A 26,587-nucleotide genomic window follows, 5' to 3' on the forward strand; every position below is an offset into this window, starting at 1 on the left:
CCTGTCAGTGCATTCATCTTTAGATAGCTAGGTGGGTCAACCTCATATCTCAGTCAGTAAAACCCCTCCCTCAATAGAGTAGCTATCAGCAATGCCAGAGCTAGATAGAAGGCTACAGTGTGTTAGTGAAAGAAAGGCCAGTACAACACTACTTTATTCACCGCAAATGTCCGTCAGCGTTTACCTACCTATTGTTTTACCACTACATCACTAATGGCAACCACCCTGGCGGTTGACTTCCTGGTTCTGATGTCACTTTCGGTGTGTGTTCTAGGTGGTTCACCAATCCCACGACAGTCAACGCCTTCTACAGCTCCTCCACCAATCAAATCAGTAAGATACACACGCGCACACACACTCAAACACATTGCGTTGGCACTGGATTCAAACTGTTCTGTGTTTTTACTCAGGGTTCCCGGCTGGAGAGCTCCAGAAGCCTTTCTTCTGGGGGCGGGACTATCCTCGGTGAGATCACACACACACACACACACTCACACACACTCTGGCAGAGCCAGGCATTAGCCGATTAACATATTTCTGGTGTGTGTGTGTGTGTGTGTGTGTTCAGGTCTCTTAGCTATGGAGCCATAGGAGTGATTGTAGGACATGAACTAACACACGGCTTTGACAACAATGGTGAGTCACATACAGTGCATTACAACTACACACAAACAAACACACACACTTTTATAAAGAATGTGTCTGTGTGTGCTTGTTTAGGAAGGAAGTATGATAAGGATGGTAACATGGACCAGTGGTGGAGCAACGCATCAATCACAGCCTTCACTGACAAGACCCAGTGTATGATCGACCAATACAACAGCTATCGCTGGGAGGAGGCGGGACTAAATGTAAGAGGCACACATATTATTGTCATCATCATCATCATCATCTGTTCGTCACGGGTCGGCTGGAGTGTGTTGGGTTAGAACAGAACACGGGTCGGCTGGAGTGTGTTGGGTTAGAACAAAACATGGGTCGGTTGGAGTGTGTTGGGTTAGAACAAAACATGGGTCGGCTGGAGTGTGTTGGGTTAGAACAGAACACGGGTCGGCTGGAGTGTGTTGGGTTAGAACAGAACACAGGTCGGCTGGAGTGTGTTGGGTTAGAACAGAACACGGGTCGGTTTGAGTGTGTTGGGTTAGAACAGAACAGGGGTCGGTTGGAGTGTGTTGGGTTAGAACAGAACAGGGGTCGGTTGGAGTGTGTTGGGTTAGAACAGAACACGGGTCGGCTGGAGTGTGTTGGGTTAGAACAGAACATGGGTCGGCTGGAGTGTGTTGGGTTAGAACAGAACACGGGTCGGCTGGAGTGTGTTGGGTTAGAACAGAGCACAACAGTGCTGTTATCCTGTGTAATCAGGTGAGGGGGAAGAGGACCCTAGCAGAACAGTGTGTTGATCTGTTATCCTGTGTAATCAGGTGAGGGGGAAGAGGACCCTAGCAGAACAGTGTGTTGATCTGTTATCCTGTGTAATCAGGTGAGGGGGAAGAGGACCCTAGCAGAACAGTGTGTTGATCTGTTATCCTGTGTAATCAGGTGAGGGGGAAGAGGACCCTAGCAGAACAGTGTGTTGATCTGTTATGCTGTGTAATCAGGTGAGGGGGAAGAGGACCCTAGCAGAACAGTGTGTTGATCTGTTATCCTGTGTAATCAGGTGAGGGGGAAGAGGACCCTAGCAGAACAGTGTGTTGATCTGTTATCCTGTGTAATCAGGTGAGGGGGAAGAGGACCCTAGCAGAACAGTGTGTTGATCTGTTATCCTGTGTAATCAGGTGAGGGGGAAGAGGACCCTAGCAGAACAGTGTGTTGATCTGTTATCCTGTGTAATCAGGTGAGGGGGAAGAGGACCCTAGCAGAACAGTGTGTTGATCTGTTATCCTGTGTAATCAGGTGAGGGGGAAGAGGACCCTAGCAGAACAGTGTGTTGATCTGTTATCCTGTGTAATCAGGTGAGGGGGAAGAGGACCCTAGCAGAACAGTGTGTTGATCTGTTATCCTGTGTAATCAGGTGAGGGGGAAGAGGACCCTAGCAGAACAGTGTGTTGATCTGTTATCCTGTGTAATCAGGTGAGGGGGAAGAGGACCCTAGCAGAACAGTGTGTTGATCTGTTATCCTGTGTAATCAGGTGAGGGGGAAGAGGACCCTAGCAGAACAGTGTGTTGATCTGTTATCCTGTGTAATCAGGTGAGGGGGAAGAGGACCCTAGCAGAGAACATTGCAGACAACGGCGGAATCAGAGAAGCTTTCAAAGTAGGACACTTTTTCTCTCTGATCCTCTTTCTCTCTGTCTATTGCTCTCTCTCTTTCTGTATTTTCCTCTTTCTCTTTCACCTCGCCTCTCTCCGACTGTCTATTTAAAAGTGTGTATGCGCGTGTGTGTGTGTAGGCCTATAGGAGGTGGATAGAAGAGAGTAGAGGAGGAATTGAGGAGCCATTACTTCCAGGAGTTGGACTCAACAACAACCAACTCTTCTTTCTCAGCTACGCACACGTAAGAACACTCACACACACACACACACACACACACACACACACACACACACACACACACACACACACACACAGTCTTTCTCTCTCTTTTTTACTCTGTCACTGTGTGTGTTCTCTAGGTGCGCTGTAACTCCTACAGACCTGAAGCGGCAAGAGACCAGATTCAGAGTGGAGCCCACAGCCCCCCAAAGTACAGGTAAGAACTCATACACACAAACACACCTTTAGTTTCAACGTTTCTGACCCCACTCTTTTCTGTTGCTACGCAGGGTTGTCGGGGCAATGAGTAACTATGAGGAGTTCCGACATGCGTTCAGCTGTCCTGATACATCGGTTATGAACCGAGGGGCGGAGTCCTGCCGTATTTGGTAAAGTGTTCTACTGCTGAATCCCACTGACATTTTCCTTTCTCTCCCTCTTCCCCTCCTCTCCCTCTTGTGTGTGTGTGTAATGCAGTAACTTGATTTATTCTATATTACTGTAACTTGATTTATTCTATATTACTGTAACTTGATTTATTCTATATTACTGTAACTTGATTTATTCTATATTACAACAATTTGATTTATTCTATATTACAACAAATTGATTTATTCTAGATTACTGTAACTTGATTTATTCTATATTACTGTAACTTCATTTATTCTATATTACTGTAACTTGATTTATTCTATATTACTGTAACTTGATTTATTCTATATTACAGCTATTTGATTTATTCTATATTACAACAATTTGATTTATTCTATATTACTGTAACTTGATGTATTCCCTATTACTGTAACTTGATGTATTCCATATTACTGTAACTTGTTTTATTCTATATTACTTTATTAAAACAGTGTTGTATCTGTCTCTCTTTAACTGATGTGATTTAAATTTTCTATATTTCTGATGAATATTCCCTGTGTGTTTGGATATATTAAACTCCGTGAGATAGAGCAGAGTCTTTACTAAGGCTGAGCATAACATGACTGATATTACCGGGAACAAAATCACACACGTACGTCCTCTTCTCTCTCTGAGTTAGAGATCCATCCTGGCTATTACAGTCAATTATGTCTGCAGTTCCCATGGCAACCTATAGCGTGTCTACATAAAACAGTTACACCTCACTGTGTGTCTGTCATCTCTGTTTCTGGTCTGTAACTATAATCTAATCAGACTTCTCTAAAAGGTAGAAAACATGTTTACTGTCTATCTGTCTCTCTTTGTCTTTTTCTGAACACTGAGAGACAGAGAAAATAAGGGAGAGGGAGAGATGGAGAGAAAGAGGGAGAGAGGTAGAGAAAGAGGGAGATAGGTAGAAGTAGAGGGAGAGAGGTAGAGAAAGAGGGAGAATGTGGGAAAGTAGGAGAGAGGGAATAAGAGAGGTAGAGAAAGTGGGAATAAGAGGTAGAAAGAGGTAGAGGGGTAGAGAGAGGTATAGAAAGAGGGAGAGAGGTAGAGCAAGAACGAGAGACAACTGGTCTAAAGCAGGAGAAGAGTCCGTCAGAGAGAGAGAGGAAGAGAGATATGGAAAAGAGGTAAAGGGAGACATTGAATGTGGGAATTGCAAAGGAGGAAGAGTGATATTTACGGATCAGCTCTGAGAGGTTGAGTGGACTTAAATCCCCAAAGAATACACACATTCACACACAGTGTGCGCACACATCTGCAGCATCAAACCTTTCCCTCGCTGGTCTTTACCTGTCTGCTCATCTATCCATCAGCTGTGTGTGGATGGCTGCAGATGTGACATCAGACTCTGGAGGATTAATTCAGTTCAGAAATGTTTTTGTCTCCCTGTTGTCTCTCTTCCCTCCCACTCTTTCTGCTCCTCTGTTGATTAGTAGCAGTGTTATGCTTCTGCTATTTACATGTTGTTAAACTGGCCAACTGGACGTTAGAGTTGCCTACATTTACTTTCTGGTCCCCTGTGGGAATTGAACCCACAACCCTGGTATTGCAAGCTCTACCAACGGAGCCACTTGTCACACTCGCTCTCTCACTGTTATAGACTCGGGGTTTAAAGTTCTCCGTCACTGCACGGATTTCTTGATTTTGGAGAGGTTGTTTTTCTTTGTGCCCTCGGGCTGAAAATACTGTATAATGAACAAAAATATAACTGCAACATGCAACAATCTCAAAGATTTGACTGATTTACAGTTCATATAAGGAAATCAGTCCATTTAAATCAATTCATTAGGCCATAATCAATGGATTTCACATGACTGGAAATACAGAAATGCATCTGTTGGTCACAGAGACCTTAAACAAAAGGTAGAGGTGTGGATCAGAAAACCAGTCAAATCTGGTGTGACCATTTGCCTCAGGCAGCGCGACACATCTCCTTCACATAGAGTTGATCAGGCTGTTGATTGTGGCCTGTAGAATGATGTCCTACTCCTCTTCAATGACTGTGTGAAGTTACTGGATATTGGCGGGAACTGGAACACACTCCCATACATGTAGATCCAGAGCATCCCAAACATGCTCATTGTGTGACATGTCTGGTGAATATGCAGGCCATGGAAGAACTGGGACAATTTCAACTTCCAGGGAATTGTGTACATTATCATACTGAAACATGAGGTGATAGCGGTGGATGAGTGGCATGACATTGGGCCTCAAGATCTCATCACGGTGCCTCTGTCCATTCAAATTGTCATAGATAAAATACAATTGTGTTCGTTGTCCGTAGCTTATGCATGCCCATACTATAACCCCACGGCCACCATGAGGCAGTCTGTTCAAAACGTTGACATCCACAAACCGCTCGCCCACACTACACAATACACGTGGTCTGCGGTTGTGAGGCAGGTTGGACAAACTGCTAAATTCTCTAAAATTAAGTTGGAGGCGGCTAATGGTAAAGAAATTAACATTAAAATCTCTGGCAACAGCTCTGTGGGACATTCCTGCAGTCAGCATGCCAATTGCACGTTCCCTTAAAACTTGCTATTGTGTTGCGACAAAACTGCACATTTTAGAGAGTGGCCTTTTATTGTCCCCAGCACAAGGTGCACCTGTGTAATAACCATGCTGTTGAATCAGCTTCTTGATATGCCACACCTGTCAGGTGGATGGATGATCTTGTCAAATGAGAAATGCTCACTAACAGGGATGTAAGAAAATGTGTGCAAAACACTTGAGAGAAATCAGCTTTTTGTGCATATGGAACATTTCTGGGATCTTTTATTTCAGTTCATGAAACATGGGGCCAACACTTTACATGTTGTGTTTATATATTTCAGTGTAATATCCTAATGATAATTCCCTTTAATTGTTTGCCCTTTGATTGTTTATTTTTATCAATTTTTATCAATTCCCTATAACATATGTCACCAGTAGTAAATGTACCGTTCAACCCTGACATTTGGTTACATTCATTTATGTTACCACATGTATTAATTACAGTAATTTACCATTCTCATTCTGGGAGTGTGGAAAGGTTTTCAGAGCTCACAACCTGCTACACTTGTGAATAACACGTTTTGGTTTCTCTGTCCTGTTAATGTTGAGGGAGTGCACTCGCCTGAGCATACATAGAAGTGTACGTACAATAAATACAGAAGTATGTGGACACCCCTTAAAATGAGTGGATTTGTCTATTTCAGCAGCACACATTGCTGACAGATGTGTAAAATGGAGCTGACAGCCATGTGGAATGGCCTTACAGAAGAGCTCAGTGACTTTCAACGTCATAGGATGTTCCATTCCAGCAAGTCAGTTCGTCAAATTTCTGCCCCAGTCAACTGTTTTTATTTATTTATTTCTCTTTTTTTATTTAACCAGGTAGGCTAGTTGAGAACAAGTTCTCATTTGCAACTGCGACCTGGCCAAGATAAAGCGTAGCAATTCGACACATACAACAACACAGAGTTACACATGGAATAAACAAAACATACAGTCAATAATACAGTAGAACAAAAGAAAACAAAAAGTCTATATACAGTGAGTGATCTGACAGCTGGTGCTTAAAGCTAGTGAGGGAGATGTGAGTCTCCAGCTTCAGAGATTTTTGCAATTCGTTCCAGTCATGGGCAGCAGAGAACTGGAAGGAAAGACGACCAAAGGAGGAATTGGCTTCGGGGGTGACCAGTGAGATATACCTGCTGGAGCGCGTGCTACGAGTGGGTGCTGCTATAGTGACCAGTGAGCTGAGATAAGGCGGGGCTTTACCTAGCAGGGACTTGAAGATAGCCTGTAGCCAGTGGGTTTGGCGATGAGTATGGAGCGAGGGCCAACCAACGAGAATGTACAGGTCGCAATGGTGGGTAGTGTATGGTGCTTTGGTGACAAAACGGATGGCACTGTGATAGACTGCATCCAGTTTGTTGAGGAGAGTGTTGGAGGCTATTTTATAGATGACATCACCGAAGTCGAGGATCGGTAGGATGGTCAGTTTTACGAGGGTATGTTTGGCAGCAGGAGTGACGGATGCTTTGTTGCGATATAGGAAGCCGATTCTAGATTTAATTTTGGATTGGAGATGCTTAATGTGAGTCTGGAAGGAGAGTATACAGTCTAACCAGACACCCAGGTATTTGTAGTTGTCCACGTATTCTAAGTCAGAGCCGTCCAGAGTAGTGATGCTGGACGGGGGAGCAGGTGCGGGCAGTGATTGATTGAATAGCATGCATTTAGTTTCACTTGCGTTTAAGAGCAGTTAGAGGCCACGGGAGGAGAGTTGTATGGCATTGAAGCTCGTCTGGAGGTTGGTTAACACAGTGTCCAAAGAAGGGCCAGATATATACAGAATGGTGTCATCTGCATAGAGGTCCATCATGGAATCACCCGCAGCAAGAACGACATCGTTGATATACACAGAGAAAAGAGTCGGCCCAAGAATTGAACCCTGTGGCACCACCATTAAGACTGCCAGAGGTCCGGACAAAAGGCCCTCCGATTTGACAGTGATCTGTTTGTTAACTTGGCTTTCGAAGACTTTAGAAAGGCAGGGCAGGATGGATATAGGTCTGTAACAGTCTGGGTATAGAGTGTCAACCCCTTTGAAGAGGGGGATGACAGTGGCAGCTTTTCAATCTTTATGAATCTCGGACGATACGAAAGAGAGGTTGAACAGAATGGTAGGGGTTGCAACAAAGGCTGCGGATAATTTTAGAAAGAGAGGGTCCAGATTGTCTAGCCCAGCTGATTTGTGCGGGTCCAGGTTTTGCAGCTCTTTCAGAACATCTGCTATCTGGATTTGGGTGAAGGAAAAGCTGGGGAGGCTTGGGCGAGTAGCTGTGGGGGGGGGCAGAGCAGTTGGCAAGGGTTGTGGTAGCCAGGAGGAAGGCATGGCCAGCCATTGAGAAATGGTTATTGAAATTTTAGATTATCATGGATTTTTCAGTGGTGACCGTGTTACCTAGCCTCAGTGCAGTGGGCAGCTGGTAGGAGGTGCTCTTGTTCTCCTTGGACTTTACAGTGTCCCAAAACTTTTTGTAGTTAGAGCTACAGAATGCAAATTTCTGCTCGGAAAAGCTAGCCTTTGCTTTTCTGACTGACTGCGAGTATTGGTTCCTGACTTCCCTGAACAGTTGCATATCGTGGGGAGTATTCGATGCTATTGCAGTCTGCCACAGGATGTTTTTGTGCTGGTCAAGGGCAGTCAGGTCTGAAGTGAAGCAAGGGCTATATCTGTTCTTAGTTCTGCATTTTTTGAACGGGGCATGCTTATCTAAGATGGTGAGGAAATTACTTTTAAAGAATGACCGGGAATCCTCGACTGACAGGATGAGGTCAATATCCTTCCAGGATACCTGGGCCAGGTCGATTAGAAAGGCCTGCTCGCAGAAGTGTTTTAGGGAGTGTTTGACAGTGATGAGGGGTGGTCGTTTGACCGCGGACCCATAGCGTATACAGGCAATGAGGCAGTGATCGCTGAGATCCTGATTGAAAACATTGGAGGTATATTTGGAGGGCAAGTTGGTCAGGATAATGTCTATGAGGGTGCCCATGTTTACGGATTTAGGGTTGTACCTGGTGGGTTCCTTGATGATTTGTGTGAGATTGAGGGCATCTAGCTTAAATTGTAGGACTGCCGGGGTGTTTAGCATATCCCAGTTTAGGTCACCTAACAGAACGAACTCTGAAGCTAGATGGGGGAGATCAATTCACAAATGGTGTCCAGGGCACAGCTGGGAGTTGTGGATCAGTTCTCTAAGTCCTGTCATCTCCTCCCTCTGCCTGGTCTCCCTACGGCTCTACAGACTGCGGAGGCCTTGTTTACGCACGTCTTCTGGCATTACGGGGTGCCTGAGGATATAGTGTCTGATCGAGGTCCCCAGTTCACATCTAGGGTCTGGAAAGCGTTCATGGAATGTCTGGGGTCTTGATCAGCCTTACTTCAGGGTTTCACCCCGAGACTAATGGGCAGGTGGAGAGAGTAAACCAGGATGTGGGCACGTTTCTGCGGTCCTATTGCCAGGACCGGCCGGGGGAATGGGCGGCACTCGTGCCCTGGGCCGAGATGGCACAGAACTCGCTTCGCCACTCCTCCACTAACCTCTCTCCCTTCCAATGTGTACTGGGGTACCAGCTGGTTCTGGCGCCTTGGCATCAGAGTCAGACCGAGGTTCCTGCGATGGACGACTGGTTCAGGCGCACAACAGAGACATGGGAGGCTGTCTGTGTTCACCTTCAGTGGACCATGCTGCGCCAAAAGGAGAACGCAGATCCCACCGCAGTGAGGCCTCGGTGTTCACACCGGGGCCTCACTGACCGGGTCTGGCTCTTGACCCGAAACCTGCCCCTGTGGGAGGTTCCTCCGTCCACTATGGACATCGAGGGGGCCCCGGCATACTCCGTTCGCTCCATGCTGGATTCAAGGCATCGGCCGAGGGGTCTTCAGTATCTCATGGAGTGGGAGGGGTACGGTCTGGAGGAAAGATGCTGGGTTCCGGTCGAGGACGTGTTGGACCCTTCAATGCTGCAGGAGTTCCACCGTCTTCATCCGGATCGCCCTGTGCCTCGCCCTCCGGGTTGTCCCTGAGGCCGGTCTCGGCTGGCTGCTGGAGCCACGCGTCAAGGGGAGGGTACTGTCACGACTTCTGCCGAAGTCGGTCCCTCTACTTATTCGGGCGGCGTTCGGCGTTTAGCGTCGTCAGACTTCTAGCCATCGCCGATCCACCTTTCATTTTCCATTTATTTTGTCTTGTCTTTTCACACACCTGACTTCTCTGCCGCCAGTATGCACTCATTACAGGCGTCTGGTAAGACAAGGGGAAATGGACTATGTATTTTTGTAACTAACAGCTGGTGCACGATAGCTAAGGACGTTTTGAGCTATTGCTCACCTGATGTAAAGTATTTCATGATAAGCTGTAGACCATACAGTCTACCTAGAGAGTTTTCGTCTGTATTTTTCGTAGCTGTTTACATACCTTCACAAACAGAGGCTGGCACTAAGGCACAATTGAATGAGGGGTATTCCGCCATAAGCAAACAAGAAAACGCTCATGCAGAGGCGGCGCTCCTAGTAGCCAGAGACTTAAATCCGTTTCACCAAATTTCTTTCAGAACATTAAATGTGCAACCAGAGGAAAAAAACTCATCAATAAGTACATCGATGACGTTGTCCCCACAGTGACCGTAGGTACATATTCCAACCAGAGGCCATGGATTACAGGCAACTTCCGCACTGAGCTAAAGGCAAGAGCTGTACCTTTCAAGGAGGGGGACACTAATCCTGATATGCCCTCCGACAAACCATCAAACAGGCAAAGCATCAATACAGGACTAAGATCGAATCGTACTACACCGGCTCTGATGCTCGTTGGATGTGGCAGGGCTTACAAACGATTAGACTACAAACGGAGACACAGCCGATAGCTGCCCAGTGACACAAGGTTACCAGACAAGCTAAACAACTTCCATGCTCGCTTCGAGGGACATAACACTGAAACATGCATGATGACCAGCTGTTCCGGAAGACTGTGCGATCACGCTCACCGCAGCCGATGTGAGTAAGACCTTTAAACAGGTCAACATTCACATGGCCGCAGGGCCAGACAGCTTACCAGGACGTGTACTCTGAGCAAGCTCTGACCAACTGGCAAGTGTCTTCACTGACATTATCAACCTCTCCCTGTCCGAATCTGTAATACCAACATGTTTTAAGCAGACCCCCATAGTCCCTGTGCCCAAGAACACTATGGTAACCTGCCTAAATGACTACTGACTCGTAGCACTCACGTCTGTAGCAATGAAGTTCTTTGAAAGGCTGGTCATGGCTCACATCAACACCATTATCCCAGAAACCCTAGACCCACTCCAATTTCCATACCGCCCCAACAGATACACAGATGATGCAATCTCTATTGCACTCCACACTGCCCTTTCTCACCTATGTGAGAAAGCTATTCATTGACTACAGCTCAGTGTTCAACACCGTAGTGCCCGCAAATCTCATCACTAAGCTAAGGACCCTGGGACTAAACACCTCCATCTGCATCTGGATCCTGGACTTCCTGATGAGCATGATGAGGTGGTAATGGTAGGTAACAACACATCCGCCAAGCTGATCCTCAACACAGGGGCCCCTCAGGGGTGCATGCTCAGTCCCCTCCTGTACTCCCTGTTCACTCATGAATACACGGCCAAGCACAACTCCAACACCATCATTGAGTTTGCCGATGACACAACAGTGGTAGGCCTGATCACCAACAAAGATGAGACAGCCTATAGGGAGGAGGTCAGAGACCTGGCAGTGTGGTGCCAGGACAACAACCTCTCCCTCAACGTGATCAAGACAAAGGAGATGATTGTGGACTACAGGAAAAGGAAGACCGAGCACGCCCCCATTCTCATTGACAAGGCTGTAGTGGAGCAGGTTGAACACTTCAAGTTCCTTGGTGTCCACATCACCAGCAAACTATCATGGTTTAAACATACCAAGACAGTCTTGAAGCGGGCACGACAATGCCTATTCCCCCTCAGGAGACTGAAAAGATTTGGCATGGGTCCTCAGATGCTCAAAAGGTTCTACAGCTGCACTGGTTGCATCACTGCCTGGTATGGCAACTGCTCGGCCTCCGACTGCAAGGCTCTACAGAGGGTAATGCGAACGGCTCAGTACATCACTGGGCTCAGTACATCACTGGCTACTTGGCTACCAACCTTGCAAATTGATTTGTAACAATAAATTCATAAAGTATTTTCAATCCAGTAGTCATGAGTGCAAACAATTTGGTTTAATTTGAAGTTATACATCTGAAGATATTTCTGTTGGTGTTTACACTATAGGGAATAGGCTTGCTTGCTGGGTCCAGAAAAACATTTTTCGACATGACTTCGGCATTCTTTGGAATTCTGATCGGTTTTATGTAATAACTTCAAAGGTAGAAATAAACTGAAATGCCTTATTTACATAAATATTAAGACCCTTTGCAATGAGACTCGAAATTGAGCTCAGGTGCATCCTGTTTCCATTGATCATCAATGGATTGAGATGTTTCTAAAACTTGATTGGAGTCCACCTGTGGTAAATTCAATTGATTGGACATGAAAGACAAACACCTGTCTATATAAGGTTCCACAGTTGACAGTGCATGTCAGAGCAAAAATCAAGCCATGTGGTCGAAGGAATTGTCCGTAGAACAGGATTCTGTCAAGGCACAGATCTGTGGAAGGGTTCCAAAACATTTCTATAGCATTGATGGTCCACAAGAACACAGTGGTCTCCATAATTCTGAAATGGAAGTAGTTTTGAACCACCAAGGCTCTTCCTAGAGCTGGCCACCCGGCCAAACTGACCAATAGGGGGAGAAGGACCTTGGTCAGGAAGTTGACCAAGAACCCGATGGTCACTCTGACAGAGCTCCAGAGTTCCTCTGTGGAGATGGGAGAACCTTCCAGAAGGACAACCATCTCTGTGGCACTCCACCAATCAGGCCTTTATGGTAGAGTGGCCAGACAGTAGCCACACCTCGTAAAAGACACATGACAGCCTGCTTGGAGTTTGCCAAAAAGCATCTAACGACTCTCAGACCATGAAAACAAGTTTCTCCGCTCAGATGAAACCAAGATTGAACTGAATGCCAATTTTCACATCTGGAGGAAACCTGGCACCATCCCTCGGTGAAGCATGGTGGTTGCATCATCATGTTGTGGGATGTTTTTCAGCGGCAGGGACTGGACACTAGTTAGGAATGAGGCAAAGAGGAACGGAGCAAAGTACAGAGAGATCCTTGAGTCAGTGTCAGTACCTTATTCAATGTGCAGGGGTGGCACACACTGATCTGTTTCACCTGTCTTGTGCTTGGCTCCACCCCCTCACCAGTTGTCTCTCATTTGATCCCATTATCCCCTGTGTATTTCTACTGGTGTTTTCTGTTTGTCTCTTGCCGGTTACTCTCTCTCGTGTTTTCCGTACTCCTGTTTTTCTAGTCCCTGTTTTCTAGTCCTCCCGGTTCCTACCTTTTCTGCCTGCCCTGACCCTGAGCCTCGTCCTGTGTCGTTATAGTAGGAACTGGTCATGACCTACCCAGTAGACTCGGACCAGCTCTGAAACACTGTTTCCCTGTATGAAGCCACCATTGGAAGACATGAGGAGCTTTGCTGAATCGGTTTGTGTTTTGTCTACATCCTTGTTTTCTCCCATTCTGCTCAAGAGCATGTCCTCCATGCACCTCTTGGAGAACCAGTTGTTTGTGAAGGCTGAGAAGTGTGAATTCCATCGCTCCACTATCTCTTTTCTGGGATACGTCATTGCTGAAGGGAACGTTCAGATGGATCCTGACAAGGTGAGCGCGGTGGTGGATTGGCCCCAACCCTCTGCAATGTTTTCTGGGATTCGCTCATTTCTACCACCGCTTCATTCGGGGCTACAGCACACTGGCTTCTCCCCTCTCTGCACTCACTTCTCCTAAGGTGCCATTCACTTGTTCCCCAACTGCCGACAGGGCGTTCTTGGACCTTAAGCATCGTTTCACCACAGCCCCCATCCTCATCCATCTGGACCCGTCCCATCAGTTCGTGGTGAAGATTGCCGCCTTAGACGTTGGCGTGGGGGCCGTTCTGCAGCATCGTTTGACCCAGGACCAGAAGTTGCATCCCTGCTCTTTCCTTTCTCATCGCCTGAATTCCGCTGAGACGAACTATGACATTGGTAATCAGGAGCTTTTTATTTTATTTTACCTTTATTTAACTAGGCAAGTCAGTTAAGAACAAATTCTTATTTTCAATGACGGCCTAGGAACAGTGGATTAACTGCCTGTTCAGGGGCAGAACGACAGATTTGTACCTTGTAACCTTCCGGTTACTAGCCCAACATTCTAACCACTAGGCTACCCTGCCGCCCCATGACGCTGAGTCTTGTTCAAAGCTTCTTACGTTTAAGATGGCTTTGGAGGAGTGGAGCCACTGGCTTGAATGGGCAGAACTTAGTTTGGACCGACCATAAGAATCTTGAATATCTCAACTCTTTGGGCTCTGTTATTCAGTCGGCTTAACTTTACCATCACCTACCGCCTCTGGGTCCAAGAATGTTCAGCCTGGTGCCCTCTCTATCGCCTGTATAGTTCTGTGGCTACAACATCAGACCCAGAGACCATCCTCCCTACCTCTTGTCTCGCTGCTACACTTGTCTGGGGAATGAAGAGCCTGATCCGCAAGGCGCAGGAGGGGGTTCCGGCTAACCGGATGTTCGTCCCTGATACGGCCCGCTCTCTGGTCCTGGAATGGGCCCATTCCTCGAAGCTTACCTGTCATCCCAGCTCCGGCCGGAATCTGGCTTTCATCCGACAATGTTTTTGGTGGCCCACTATGGTTTCTGACATCTCCTCATTCATCGTCACCTGCACTGTCTGCACTCAGAACAAGACTCAGCGTCATGCTCCGGCTGGCCTCCTTCAACCACTCCCTGTTCCTCACCACCCATAGTCCCATATATCCTTGGACTTTGTCACTGGTCTCCCTCCATCTGATGGAAACACCACCATCCTTACAGTGGTGGATTGGTTTTCTAAAGCTGCCCATTTTATTCCCCTCCCCAAGTTACCTTCAGCCAAGAAGACGGCCCAGCTCATGGTGCAGCACGTCTTCCGAATCCATGGACTTCCAGCCAACATGGTCTCCAATCGTGGTCCTCAGTTCTCGTCTCGATTCTGGAAGGCGTTCTCCAATGGTCAGTCGAGCTTGCCATTTAGGACCTGGAAATGACTCTTCAGTGCCTCGTCTCGGCCAATCCCACAAACTGGAGCCAGCAACTCATGTGGGTGGAGTACGCCCGGAGCACCCTTCCCTGCTCGGCCACTGGGCTCTCGCCTTTCGAGTGTTCCCTGGGTTACCAGACTCTGCTATAAGGGGTACTGGAGTGGTTGTATATACAGGTCAGTGTCAGTACCTTATTCAATGTGCAATGGTACTGGAGTGGTTTTATATACAGGTCAGTGTCAGTACCTTAGTCAATGTGCAGGGGTACTGAGTGGTTGAATATACAGGTCAGTGTCGGTATCTCATTCAATGTCCAGGGGTACTGGAGTGGTTGTATATACAGGTCAGTGTCTGTACCTTATTCAATGTCCAGGGGTACTGGAGTGGTTGTATATACAGGTCAGTGTCAGTACCTATTATTTATTCTTACCACCTTTTTCTCCCCAATTTCGATCTTGTCTCATCGCTGCAACTCCCCATGCGTCCTCCAAAACAGCACCTGCCTAACCACGCTTCTTAACACCTGCCAGCTTAACCCGGAAGCAAGCTGCACCTATGGGGTGGAGGAAACACCGTCCAACAGACGTCTGAGGTCAGCCGCAGGCGCCCTGCCCACCACAAGGAGTCACTAGAGCGCAAGGAGTCAAGTAAAGCCCCCCGTCCAAACCCTCCCCTAACTCGGATGACGCTGGGCCAATTGTGCACCGCCCTATGGGACTCACAATCACGGCCGGTTGTGATACAGCCTGGGAACGTACCCAGGTCTTTAGTGGCGCCTCTAGCACTGAGATGCAGTGCCTTAGACCACTGCACCACTCGGGATGCCCCAGTGTCATTACCTTATTCAATGTGCAGGGTTACTGGAGTGGTTGGTTATAGAGGACAGTGCCTTATTCAATGTGCAGGGTTACTGGAGTGGTTGGTTATACAGGTCAGTGTCAGTACCTTATATAAATAGATAGATACTAACGGTAATATATACATGTAAACAGGAGTAATAGTGACCAGTAGCAGGATAAATAGATGGATACTAATTGTAATATATACATGTAAACAGGAGGAGTAGTGACGAGTAGCAGGATGAATAGATTGATACTAATTGTAATATCGTCACGCCCTGGTCTTAGTATTTTGTGTTTTCTTTATTATTTTGGTCAGGCCAGGGTGTGACATGGGTTATTTATGTGGTGTGTTTTGTCTTGGGGTTTTTATAGGTTATGGGATTGTGGTATAGTAGAGTTGTCTAGGTAAGTCTATGGTTGCCTAGAGTGGTTCTCAATCAGTGGCAGGTGTTTATCGTTGTCTCTGATTGGGAACCATATTTAGGCAGCCATATTCTTTGAGTGTTCCGTGGGTGATTGTTCCTGTCTCTGTGTTTGTTTGCACCAGATAGGGCTGTTTCGGTTTGTCACGTTACGTTTATTGTTTTGTAGTTGTATCGTCATTATCTTTATTAAAGATGTATCGAGATAACCACGCTGCATTTTGGTCCTCCTCTCTTTCGACACAAGAAAACCGTAACAGAATCACCCACCACAACAGGACCAAGCGGTGTGGTGACAGGCAGCGGCAGCAGGAGCAGCGAAGTATGGAATATAAGACTTGGGAGGAAATAGACAGGTGGGCGGTAGACCCAGGGAGAGTGCCTGAGCCCGCCTGGGATTCGCTGGAGCAGTGCGAGGAAGGTTATAGGAGAAAGGAGTTGGAGAGACGAACACGGCGACGCAGATGGAGGCCCGAGAGTCAGCCCCAAAAATATCTTGGGGGGTGGCACACAGGGAGTATGGCTAAGCCAGGTAGGAGACCTGCGCCAACTTCCTGTGCTAACTTCCTGTGCTTACCGGGGGGCTAGAGAGACCCGGTGCGGTACATACCAGCTCCTCGTATCGGCCGGGCTAGAGTAAGCATCGAGCCAAGTGTCATGAAGCCGGCTCTACGCATCTGGTCTCCAGTGCGTCTCCTTGGGCCGGCTTACATGGCACCAGCCTTGCGCACGGTGTCCCCGGTTCGCCTGGATAGCCCAGTGCGGGCCATTCCACCTCGCCGCACTGGCAGGGCGACCGGGAGCATTCAACCAGGTAAGGTTGGGCAGGCTCGGTGCTCAAGAGCTCCAGTGCACCTGCACGGTCCGGTCTATCCAGTACCACCTCCACGCACCAGCCCTCCGGTGGCAGCTCCCCGTACCAGGCTTCCTGTGCGTGTCCTCGGCCCAGTACCACCAGTGCCAGCAACACGCATCAGGCCTACAGTGCGCCTTGCCTGTCCAGCGCTGCCAGAGCCTTCCTCCTCTCCAGCGCTGCCGGAGTCTCCCGCCTGTCCAGCGCTGCCAGAGCCTTCCTCCTCGCCAGCGCTGCCGGAGTCTCCCGCCTGTCCAGCGCTGCCAGTCTCCCGCCTGTACAGCGCTGCCAGAGCTGTCAGTCTGCAAGGAGCCGCCAGAGCTGTCAGTCTGCAAGGAGGCGCCAGAGCTGCCAGTCTGCAAGGAGCCGCCAGAGCTGCCAGTCTGCAAGGAGCCACCAGAGCTGCCAGTCTGCAAGGTGCCGCCAGAGCTGCCAGTCTGCAAGGAGCCACCAGAGCTGCCAGTCTGCATGGAGCAGCCAGAGCCGCCAGTCAGCCAGGATCCGCCATTCAGCCAGGATCCGCCAGTCAGCCAGGATCTGCCAGAGCCGCCAGTCAGCCAGAATCTGCCGGAACCGCCAGTCAGCCAGGATCTGCCAGAACCACCAGCCAGCCAGGATCTGCCAGAGCCATCAACCTGCCTGAGCTACCCCTCAGTCCCGAGCTACCCCTCAGTCCCGAGCTACCCCTCAGTCCCGAGCTATCCCTCAGTCCCGAGCTCCCTCTCAGTCCGGAGCTGCCCCTCAGTCCAGTGGGGCCCTGTGTTAGGGTTACTTGGCCAAGGTCGACAGCGAGGATCGCCAATCTAAGGAAGCGATGCAAGCGGACTAAGACTATGTTGGAGTGGGGTCCACGTCCCGCGCCGGAGCCGCCACCGTAGACAGACTCCCACCCGGACCCTCCCCTATGGGTTTAGGTGTGCGGCCGGGAGTCCGCACCTCGGGGGGGGGGGGGGGGTTCTGTCACGCCCTGGTCTTAGTATTTTGTGTTTTCATTATTATTTTGGTCAGGCCAGGGTGTGACATGGGTTATTTATGTGGTGTGTTTTGTCTTGGGGTTTTTGTAGGTTTTGCGATTGTGGTATAGTAGAGTTGTCTAGGTAAGTCTATGGTTGCCTAGAGTGGTTCTCAATCAGAGGCAGGTGTTTATCGTTGTCTCTGATTGGGAACCATATTTAGGCAGCCATATTATTTGAGTGTTTTGTGGGTGATTGTTCCTGTCTCTGTGTTTGTTTGCACCAGATAGGGCTGTTTCGGTTTGTCACGTTACGTTTATTGTTTTGTAGTTGTATCGTCATTATCTTTATTAAAGATGTATCGAGATAACCACGCTGCATTTTGGTCCTCCTCTCTTTCGACGCAAGAAAACCGTAACAAATATATACATGGAAACAGGAGTAATAGTGCCCAGTAGCAGGATAAATAGATTGATAATAATTGTAATGACAATCAATACTCCTTGTAGCAGCAGCGTAGGTTATTGTCTGAGTGGGTAGAGACCTGTGGCTGGGCATAGAGTCAGTGTGGATAGTCTGTGGGAGAGGAAGAGCAGTAGTTGTTAGCCATATAACAGTCTTATAGAAGCTGTTTAGGAGTCTGTTTGTGAGAGCCTTGATGCATCAGTACCACATGCCGGACGGGATCATGGAGAACAGTCCATGTCTCTGGTATCCAACAGGGTAAATGCAAATTGACAACCCCATACTTGCTCATATTTTAAATATAATTTTAGATTTTTTCATTCATTTTGGAGTAGAATGTCAATCTAAAAAGTCACCAGAACTGAGTTTCTCAGTTCTTCTACATAAAATAATTATACCGGGGAGGACAGCGGACCCCTTAAGCAAGGGGACTGGAATTGCGTAAACTGACAGTTTAATACATGTACAAAATGATCCTCTTTCCCTAAAAGCATGATGGTCATTACTTTTTTTTACATGAAAGAGGGGTTTAACTTGGCCCCAGACAATCGATCTGAGATGAGGTTCAGTCATGGGATTTTCTTTTGCTTTAACAAATCAAATCAAAGTTTATTGGTTTAGCAGGTGTTATAGCGGTGCAATGAAGCGGTGCAATGAAATGTTAGCTCCTAACAATGCAGTAAAATGTCAAACAATTAAAATGTCAAACAAAAAAAAATACAAAGGCAGGACGAATCCAATTAACAACCCAAATAGCACTGTAGCAGTATCAAAATGCAATCACTGGGAACTCATACAAGATAAACTAAGAATAATATGTACATCAGTAGATACACTAGAGCAAGCTATGTTAAGAATCCAGTATATAAATAAATATGCCATGTGTATGAACAGTGTAACTAAAATCACATTTACAGTAGTAGAAATATTATGATGGGATCCAGTATGTAAATACACAGTGTGAAATGGGAAGTGTCCTGATAACATGGGACAGCAGCGTTGGCTGAGAGTGTGTGTTTGTGAGTATAAGTTTTTTTGCAGACGTTTACTGACGCAGGCCATATTCAACGGGTGTTGTACACACATAACATAACGTTAGCTAACGAGCCAGCCACCTAATGTTAAATAGTTAAACAACAATGAACAAAGTGACAACAATGAACAAAGTGCCAACAATGCCTAACATTAGGCTCTAAATAGAAAAGCAAACAGCTCTGGAAAATGAATAATAGCGTCCGCTAGGGAGACAGTCAGCTAAAGTTAGCTAGCTAGCTAACAGTACACTTTAGCTTAAGCTTAAGACATAAGACATATAACAAGCTAGCTTGGTAAACAATGAACCTAGCTAGGTAAACAACGTTTAAGATCACACACGTCACGCAACGTTAGCTAATGAGCCAGCCAACTAACGTTAGCTAGTTAAACAACAATGAACAAAGTGCCAGCAGTGAACAAAGTAGCAACAATTAACAAAGTGCCAACAATGCCTAACAATGCCTAACATTAGGCCATTAGTGCTGGGAGCTAACCAACAAGGTTCAATGTTAGCTAGCTAACATTAGGCTCTAACTAGGACAGCAAACGGCTCTGGGAAACCAATAATAACGTCAGCTAGGGAGCCAGCCAGCTAATCGTAGCTAGCTAGATAACAGTACACTTTAGCTTGAAATTAAACCACTTTCTTTCAAAATTTAGATACGTGTAATATCTGAAAATGTAGCTATCTATCTTACCTGTATACATCATCATACATGATGGACACGTCTCCCTGTCAGGAATGCCATACCACGGTTGCCCTTAGTTTGAAGATGTAATCCAGAGACAGGTGTTTTCTCCATCTCTTTAGCTATCATACTCTAATTACACTGATTTCAAAACTTGATCCTCCAGAAAGTGGAGGATGCAGCTCCACGACACAATACATTTAAAAAAAAATGGTCGACAGGATTACAAACACAGAGATCAAATAAACAGAAGCTTTCAATATGGCAGACTAATCAAACTCCTCTCTCGGCATGTCCTGCCCACTCATTATCTCAACTAGTGGCTAGTGGGAAGGTTGCTGACTTTTTCTGTGGCTTAACCAACTAGGCTCGTAATTTAACAATTGTATTCGTATTTACAGACGGCATACAAGTTTGTTGTTAAGGCACATGAAAATTCACATGTTCGAGAAGGCATTTCTGCCAAAAAACGCATTTTGATAAAAAACATATTTTTTTACGTTCAAACGGCTCTCCTGTGAAGTCGTGACTTGCGACATACACCTAGTTTTCTGGGTCACATACATTTGGCAGGAGGTTAGGAAGTGCCGCCCAGTTTCCACCTCATTTTGTGTGCAGTGTGCACATAGCCTGTCTTCTCTTGAGAGCCAGGTCTGCCTACGGTGGCCTTTCTCAATAGCAAAGCTCACTAAGTCTGTACATATTCAAAGCTTTCCTTAAGTTTGGGTCAGTCACAGTGGGCAGGTACTCTCTGTTTAGGGCCAAATTGCATTCTAGTTTGTTCTGTTTTTTTGTTGTTATTCCTTTCCAATGTGTCAAGTCATGATTTGTTTGGGTCTAATTGTGTCAGTCTCTCTCTCTTCTCTCTCTCTGCTCTCTCTGCTCTCTCTTCGCTCTCTCTGCTCTCTCTCTGTGCTCTCTCTCTTCTCTCTCTCTGCTTTCTCTTCTCTCTCTCTGCTCTCTCTTCACTCTCTCTGTGCTCTCTCTTCGCTCTCTCTGCTCTCTCTCTCTTTGCTCTCTCTGCTCCCTCTTCTCTCTCTGCTCTCTCTCTTCTCTCTCTCTTCGCTCTCTCTCTTCGCTCTGTGTGTGTCACCATAGCACCAGGAGCCATCACCATGGGAACCAGAGCTTGTCAAAGAAGAAGTGATCTGTCTGGTTGCTATGGAAACAGCTAAATACATTCCAACAGTAAACATACAGTACAGCAGCATTCAGAGTGACCAGTGAGATTGGAGCTAAATATCACAAGGGTCAGAACCAAACAGAGTGATGAGAGGGAGAACACAATCTGATTACATTCAGTTACTTTTGGATTACTTTCCCCTTGAGAGGCATTAGAAGAAGACAAAAGGATCCATCAAATGCATTTTGTGTGTCATCATATTAGACTCTGACTTGTGTTCTCCCTCAGGTGGAACAAATTTAACCAATTTAATTTAAATGTGTGACTTTTTTTCAATGATTTATTGAATGTCAGATTTTTTTTCTCACAAATATTATTTTGAATGTAAAAGTAATCGAATAAGTAATTATGTACTTTTTGAAAAGTATCTGTAATTTGATTGTAATATTTTAGCTGGTAACTGATAACAGTTACAGAGAAAGAGGCTGGCGCTCCCACTGACTGCCTGAAAAAAATGAGATTCTGAGTTTGAGTCTCTGCATTACCAGCGAGGCGAGAGAGAGGCGGGGCGCGGGAAGAGGTGCATCAGTAACGGAATCACTGTTTGCCAGCCAGCCGGTAATTAGTGATGTCAGTTTGTTAGAGCGTGAGGACAACGGAGAGGAGCGGCCAGTGGAAGAGAGAGTGGCGTGGAGCCACCGGGGTGATAATGGGGCAGTGGCGCGTGAGGAGGCGATGACAAAGCCTTTACCGCTGCAGCGCGACCTAGCCGGATAACATCACCTACACACACCGGGGAATCTTTTTTTCACCTAGTTTTACCGAGCCTGCACTCTCTGGGCCAGTGCTACTGGATTACCGAGTTACCGTGCTAAACTAGCGATTTTATCTATCTTGGCTACACCCAGAGAAGGGTGGATGAGGCGGGAGATATGAGGGGTCCACTGCGCCCACTCTGGATTATAACGTCACCATCTAGCTGCTTTAAGGATAGGCTATCGCTTCTCTTGGCTGCTTTCACTGGATCTCTGTTGCCTTCATTTACCCATGTAGGTTAGTTCTGTCGTCTATCTATGGAGCTGTCTCTATAGAAGTGCCATTATCTCCCGGCATCTGCTGCTCTCTAGGCTACTGTGTCTACTGTCTGCTGCACCCAACCTGTAGAGAGAGGGAGAGTTGAGGGAGTAACGATAGAGAGTTGGGGGAAAGAGAGGAAGTGGGGGGAAAGAGAGCAAGTTGGGGGAAGAGAGAAATAGAGGGGGAAATATATATATATATTATAGCAAGAGACAGAGAGCGAGAGAAAGACACAGATCTGCAGGTTATTTATCTGTTGGAGCTACAGTCTGCCGCCAGGGGCTCTGATGAGTGAAGCCCTGAAAAGGAGCTGTCTGACCAGGGAGAACTAGGCTGTCCTCCTGTCTGTCTTTCTGTCTGTCTACCGGAGAACACTGGGACAGTAGTGCCTGTGGACCCGATGCTGTGTGCACCTGATGGTCGGTGTGCCCGCTGTTTCCTCTCGCTGGTGGGAGAGGCTCAAGACGTTGTGTCCAGAGCGCGCTAGGAGGATGCTGCGCCAGGTGTGTTTGTGAGAGAGAGAAGGATGTATGTGTGTGTGTGTGAGAGAGAGAAAGGATGTTCATGTGTTTGTGTGTGTATCTATGTGTGTGTGTGTGATTCAGGTGTTGCAGGCAGGCCTGAGGAGCTCTTTCCAGGCTCTGGGTCGGTTCGTGGCGAGCCACCCAGTCTTCTTCGCCTCCGCCCCCGTACTGGTGTCTGTCCTGCTGGGGGCCAGCTTCAGGTAACAGACACAGCTAACAATACAGAGCTCAATGTTATATTTTTTTATTCAGAAAAAGAAGCCACATGGCATGAAGGGCCACAGCATGTTGATTGGTGGAGGCCTATAGCAGACTCCTACATGGTGACATGATGATTGGTGCAGGCCTGTAGCAGACTCGTACATGGTGACATGTTGATTGGTGCAGGTCTGTAGCAGACTGCTACATGGTGACATGATGATTGGTGCAGGCCTGTAGCAGACTGCTACATGGTGACATGATGATTGGTGCAGGCCTGTAGCAGACTCCTACATGGTGACATGTTGATTGGTGCAGGTCTGTAGCAGACTGCTACATGGTGACATGATGATTGGTGCAGGCCTGTAGCAGACTTGTACATGTTGATTGGTGCAGGCCTATAGCAGACTTCGACATGATGATTGGTGCAGGCCTGTAGCAGACTTCGACATGATGATTGTTGCAGGCCTGTAGCAGACTTCGACATGATGATTGGTGCAGGCCTGTAGCAGACTTCGACATGATGATTGGTGCAGGTCTGTAGCAGACTCCTACATGGTGACATGATGATTGGCGCAGGTCTGTAGCAGACTCCGACATGATGACATGTTGATTGGTGCAGGCCTGTAGCAGACTCCTAAATGTAGATTGGTGCAGGCCTGTAGCAGACTCCTAAATTATGATTGGTGCAGGCCTGTAGCAGACGCCTACATGGTGACATGATGATTGGTGCAGGCCTGTAGCAGACTCCGACATGATGATTGGTGCAGGCTTGTAGCAGACTCCGACATGATGATTGGTGCAGGCCTGTAGCAGACTCCGACATGATGATTGGTGCAGGCCTGTAGCAGACTCCAAGATGATGACATGATGATTGGTGCAGGCCTGTAGCAGACTCCAACATGATGACATGATGATTGGTGCAGGCCTGTAGCAGACTCCAACATGATGACATGATGATTGGTGCAGGCCTGTAGCAGACTCCGACATGTTGACATGATGATTGGTGCAGGCCTGTAGCAGACTCCGACATTGTGACATGATAATTGGTGCAGGCCTGTAGCAGACTCTGACATGATGACATGTTGATTGGTGCAGGTCTGTAGCAGACTCCGACATGTTGATGATTGGTGCAGGTCTGTAGCAGACTCCTACATGGTGACATGATGATTGGTGCAGGCCTGTAGCAGACTCCGACATGATGACATGATGATTGGTGCAGGCCTGTAGCAGATTCTGACATGATGACATGTTGCACAAAGTTATTCTGCTATTGTGTTTGTGTGTGCGCGTGTGTGTGCGTTTCAGTCGGTATAGAGTGGAAGGTAACGTGGAGTCCCTCCTGGTTCCTAAACACAGTCTGGCAAAGATAGAAGGAAACCTGGTGGACTCACTGTTTCCTGTCAACAGGTCTGTTATCTACTATTACTGTCTAATAGCTTTGTTTCTACTATTATATACTATTATCTACATATCTACTAGTATCTAATAGTATCTACCTTTATCTACTATTACTGTCTAATAGCTCTGTCTCTACTAGTATCTACTGTTATCTACATATCTACTAGTATCTAATATTATTTACTATTATCTACTGTTATCTACTATTACTGTCTAATAGCTCTGTTTCTACTATTATCTACTATTATCAACATATCTACTAGTATCTAATATTATCTAATAGCTAATAGCCCGACAGGATGCTCTCGATTGTGCATCTACTATTACTGTCTAATAGCTGTCTCTACTATTATCTACTATTATCTACATATCTTCTAGTGTCTACTATTATCTACCTTTATCTACTATTACTGTCTAATAGCTCTGTCTCTACTAGTATCTACTGTTATCTACATATCTACTAGTATCTAATATTATTTACTATTATCTACTGTTATCTACTATTACTGTCTAATAGCTCTGTTTCTACTATTATCTACTATTATCTACATATCTTCTAGTGTCTACTATTATCTACCTTTATCTACTATTACTGTCTAATAGCTCTGTCTCTACTAGTATCTACTGTTATCTACATATCTACTAGTATCTAATATTATTTACTATTATCTACTGTTATCTACTATTACTGTCTAATAGCTCTGTTTCTACTATTATCTACTATTATCTACATATCTACTAGTATCTAATATTATCTAATAGCTAATAGCCCGACAGGATGCCCTCGATTGTGCATCTACTATTACTGTCTAATAGCTGTCTCTACTAGTATCTACTATTATCTACATATCTTCTAGTATCTACTATTATCTACCATTATCTACTATTACTGTCTAATAGCTGTCTCTACTAGTATCTACTATTATCTACATATCTACTAGTATCTACTATTATCTACCGTTATCTACTATTACTGTCTAATAGCTGTCTCTACTAGTATCAACTATTATCTACATATCTACTAGTATCTATTATTATCTACTATTACTGTCTAATAGCTTTGTCTCTCCTTATTATCTACATATCTACTAGTATCTACTATTATCTACTGGTATTTACTATTACTGTCTAATAGCTGTCTCTACTAGTATCTACTATTATCTACATATTTACTAGTATCTATTATTATCTACTATTACTGTCTAATAGCTTTGTCTCTACTAATATCTACATATCTACTAGTATCTACTATTATCTAATGGTATCTACTATTAGTCTCATAGCTCTGTTTCTACTATTATCTACTATTATCTACATATTTTCTAGTATCTATTATTATCTACTATTACTGTCTAATAGCTTTGTCTCTACTATTATCTACTATTACTGTCTAATTGCTGTCTCTACTATTGTCTACTATTATCTACATATCTACTAGTATCTACTATTATCTACTGGTATCTACTATTAGTCTCATAGCTCTGTTTCTACTATTATCTACATATTTACTAGTATCTATTATTATCTACTATTACTGTCTAATAGCTTTGTCTCTACTATTATCTACATATCTACTATTATCTACATATCTACTAGTATCTACTATTATCTACATATCTACTAGTATCTACTATTATCTACTATTACTATCTAATAGGACATTGAGACTTGTCCTGAAGCCACTCCTGCGTTATCTTGGCTGTGTCCTTAGGGTCGTTGTCATGTTGGAAGGTGAACCTTCACCCCAGTCTGAGGTCATGAGCGCTCTGGAGCAGGTTTTCATCAAGGATCTCTCTGTACTTTGCTCTGTTCATCTTTCCCTTGATCCCGACTATTCTCCCAGTCCCTGCCGCTGAAAAACATCCCCACAGCATGATGCTGCCATTTTTACATTTTATTTAGTTAACCTTTATTGAACTAGGAACTATAAATATATGGATGACCGATGGCCGAATGGCATAGGCAAGATGCTGTAGATGGTATAGAGTACAGTATATACATATGAGATGAGTAATGTAATGTAATATAAACATTATATAACATTATATAAAGTGGCGTTGTTTAAAGTGACTAGTGATACATTTATTACATCCAATTTTTTATTATTCAAGTGGCAAGAGATTTGAGTCAGTATGTTGGCAGCAGCCACTCAATGTTAGTGATGGCTGTCTAACAGTCTGATGGCCTTGAGATAGAAGCTGTTTTTCAGTCTCTCGGTCCCAGCTTTGATGCACCTGTACTGACCTCGCCTTCTGGATGATAGCGGGGTGAGCAGGCAGTGGCTCGGTGGTTGTTGTCCTTGATGATCTTTTTGTCCTTCCTGTCACATCGGGTGGTGTAGGTGTCCTGCAGGGCAGGTAGTTTGTCCCC

The 26,587-nt window shown here is 45.9% G+C and overlaps 2 protein-coding genes across 4 annotated transcripts in view; both read left to right on the forward strand.

The window, feature by feature from the left end:
• phex (phosphate regulating endopeptidase homolog, X-linked) overlaps positions 1-3,358 on the forward strand; it is a 12,893-nt gene extending 9,535 nt beyond the window's left edge. For 2 of the 3 annotated variants that reach the window (XM_036945615.2, XM_036945617.2), the window contains 8 exons: positions 275-333; positions 411-465; positions 569-636; positions 721-851; positions 2,189-2,254; positions 2,391-2,495; positions 2,614-2,690; positions 2,764-3,358. In XM_036945615.2, coding sequence (XP_036801510.1) covers positions 275-333; positions 411-465; positions 569-636; positions 721-851; positions 2,189-2,254; positions 2,391-2,495; positions 2,614-2,690; positions 2,764-2,866 — 664 coding nt within the window. In that variant the 3' untranslated portion in view covers positions 2,867-3,358. Of the gene's footprint in view, positions 1-274; positions 334-410; positions 466-568; positions 637-720; positions 852-1,362; positions 1,493-2,188; positions 2,255-2,390; positions 2,496-2,613; positions 2,691-2,763 lie in introns of those variants that run through there. The other variant, XM_090199217.1, reaches the window with a different exon arrangement.
• A 17,709-nt stretch (positions 3,359-21,067) lies between these two features.
• ptchd1 (patched domain containing 1) overlaps positions 21,068-26,587 on the forward strand; it is an 86,163-nt gene continuing 80,643 nt past the window's right edge. The window contains exons 1-3 of the mRNA XM_036945618.2: positions 21,068-22,597; positions 22,700-22,818; positions 24,125-24,226. Of these exons, the coding sequence (XP_036801513.2) occupies positions 22,511-22,597; positions 22,700-22,818; positions 24,125-24,226 (308 nt within the window). The 5' untranslated portion in view covers positions 21,068-22,510. The remainder of the gene's footprint in view (positions 22,598-22,699; positions 22,819-24,124; positions 24,227-26,587) is intronic.

This window comes from Oncorhynchus mykiss, chromosome 15 (genome assembly GCF_057628025.1).
Source record: "Oncorhynchus mykiss isolate SJ-2025 chromosome 15, ASM5762802v1, whole genome shotgun sequence".
NCBI lineage: Eukaryota > Metazoa > Chordata > Actinopteri > Salmoniformes > Salmonidae > Oncorhynchus > Oncorhynchus mykiss.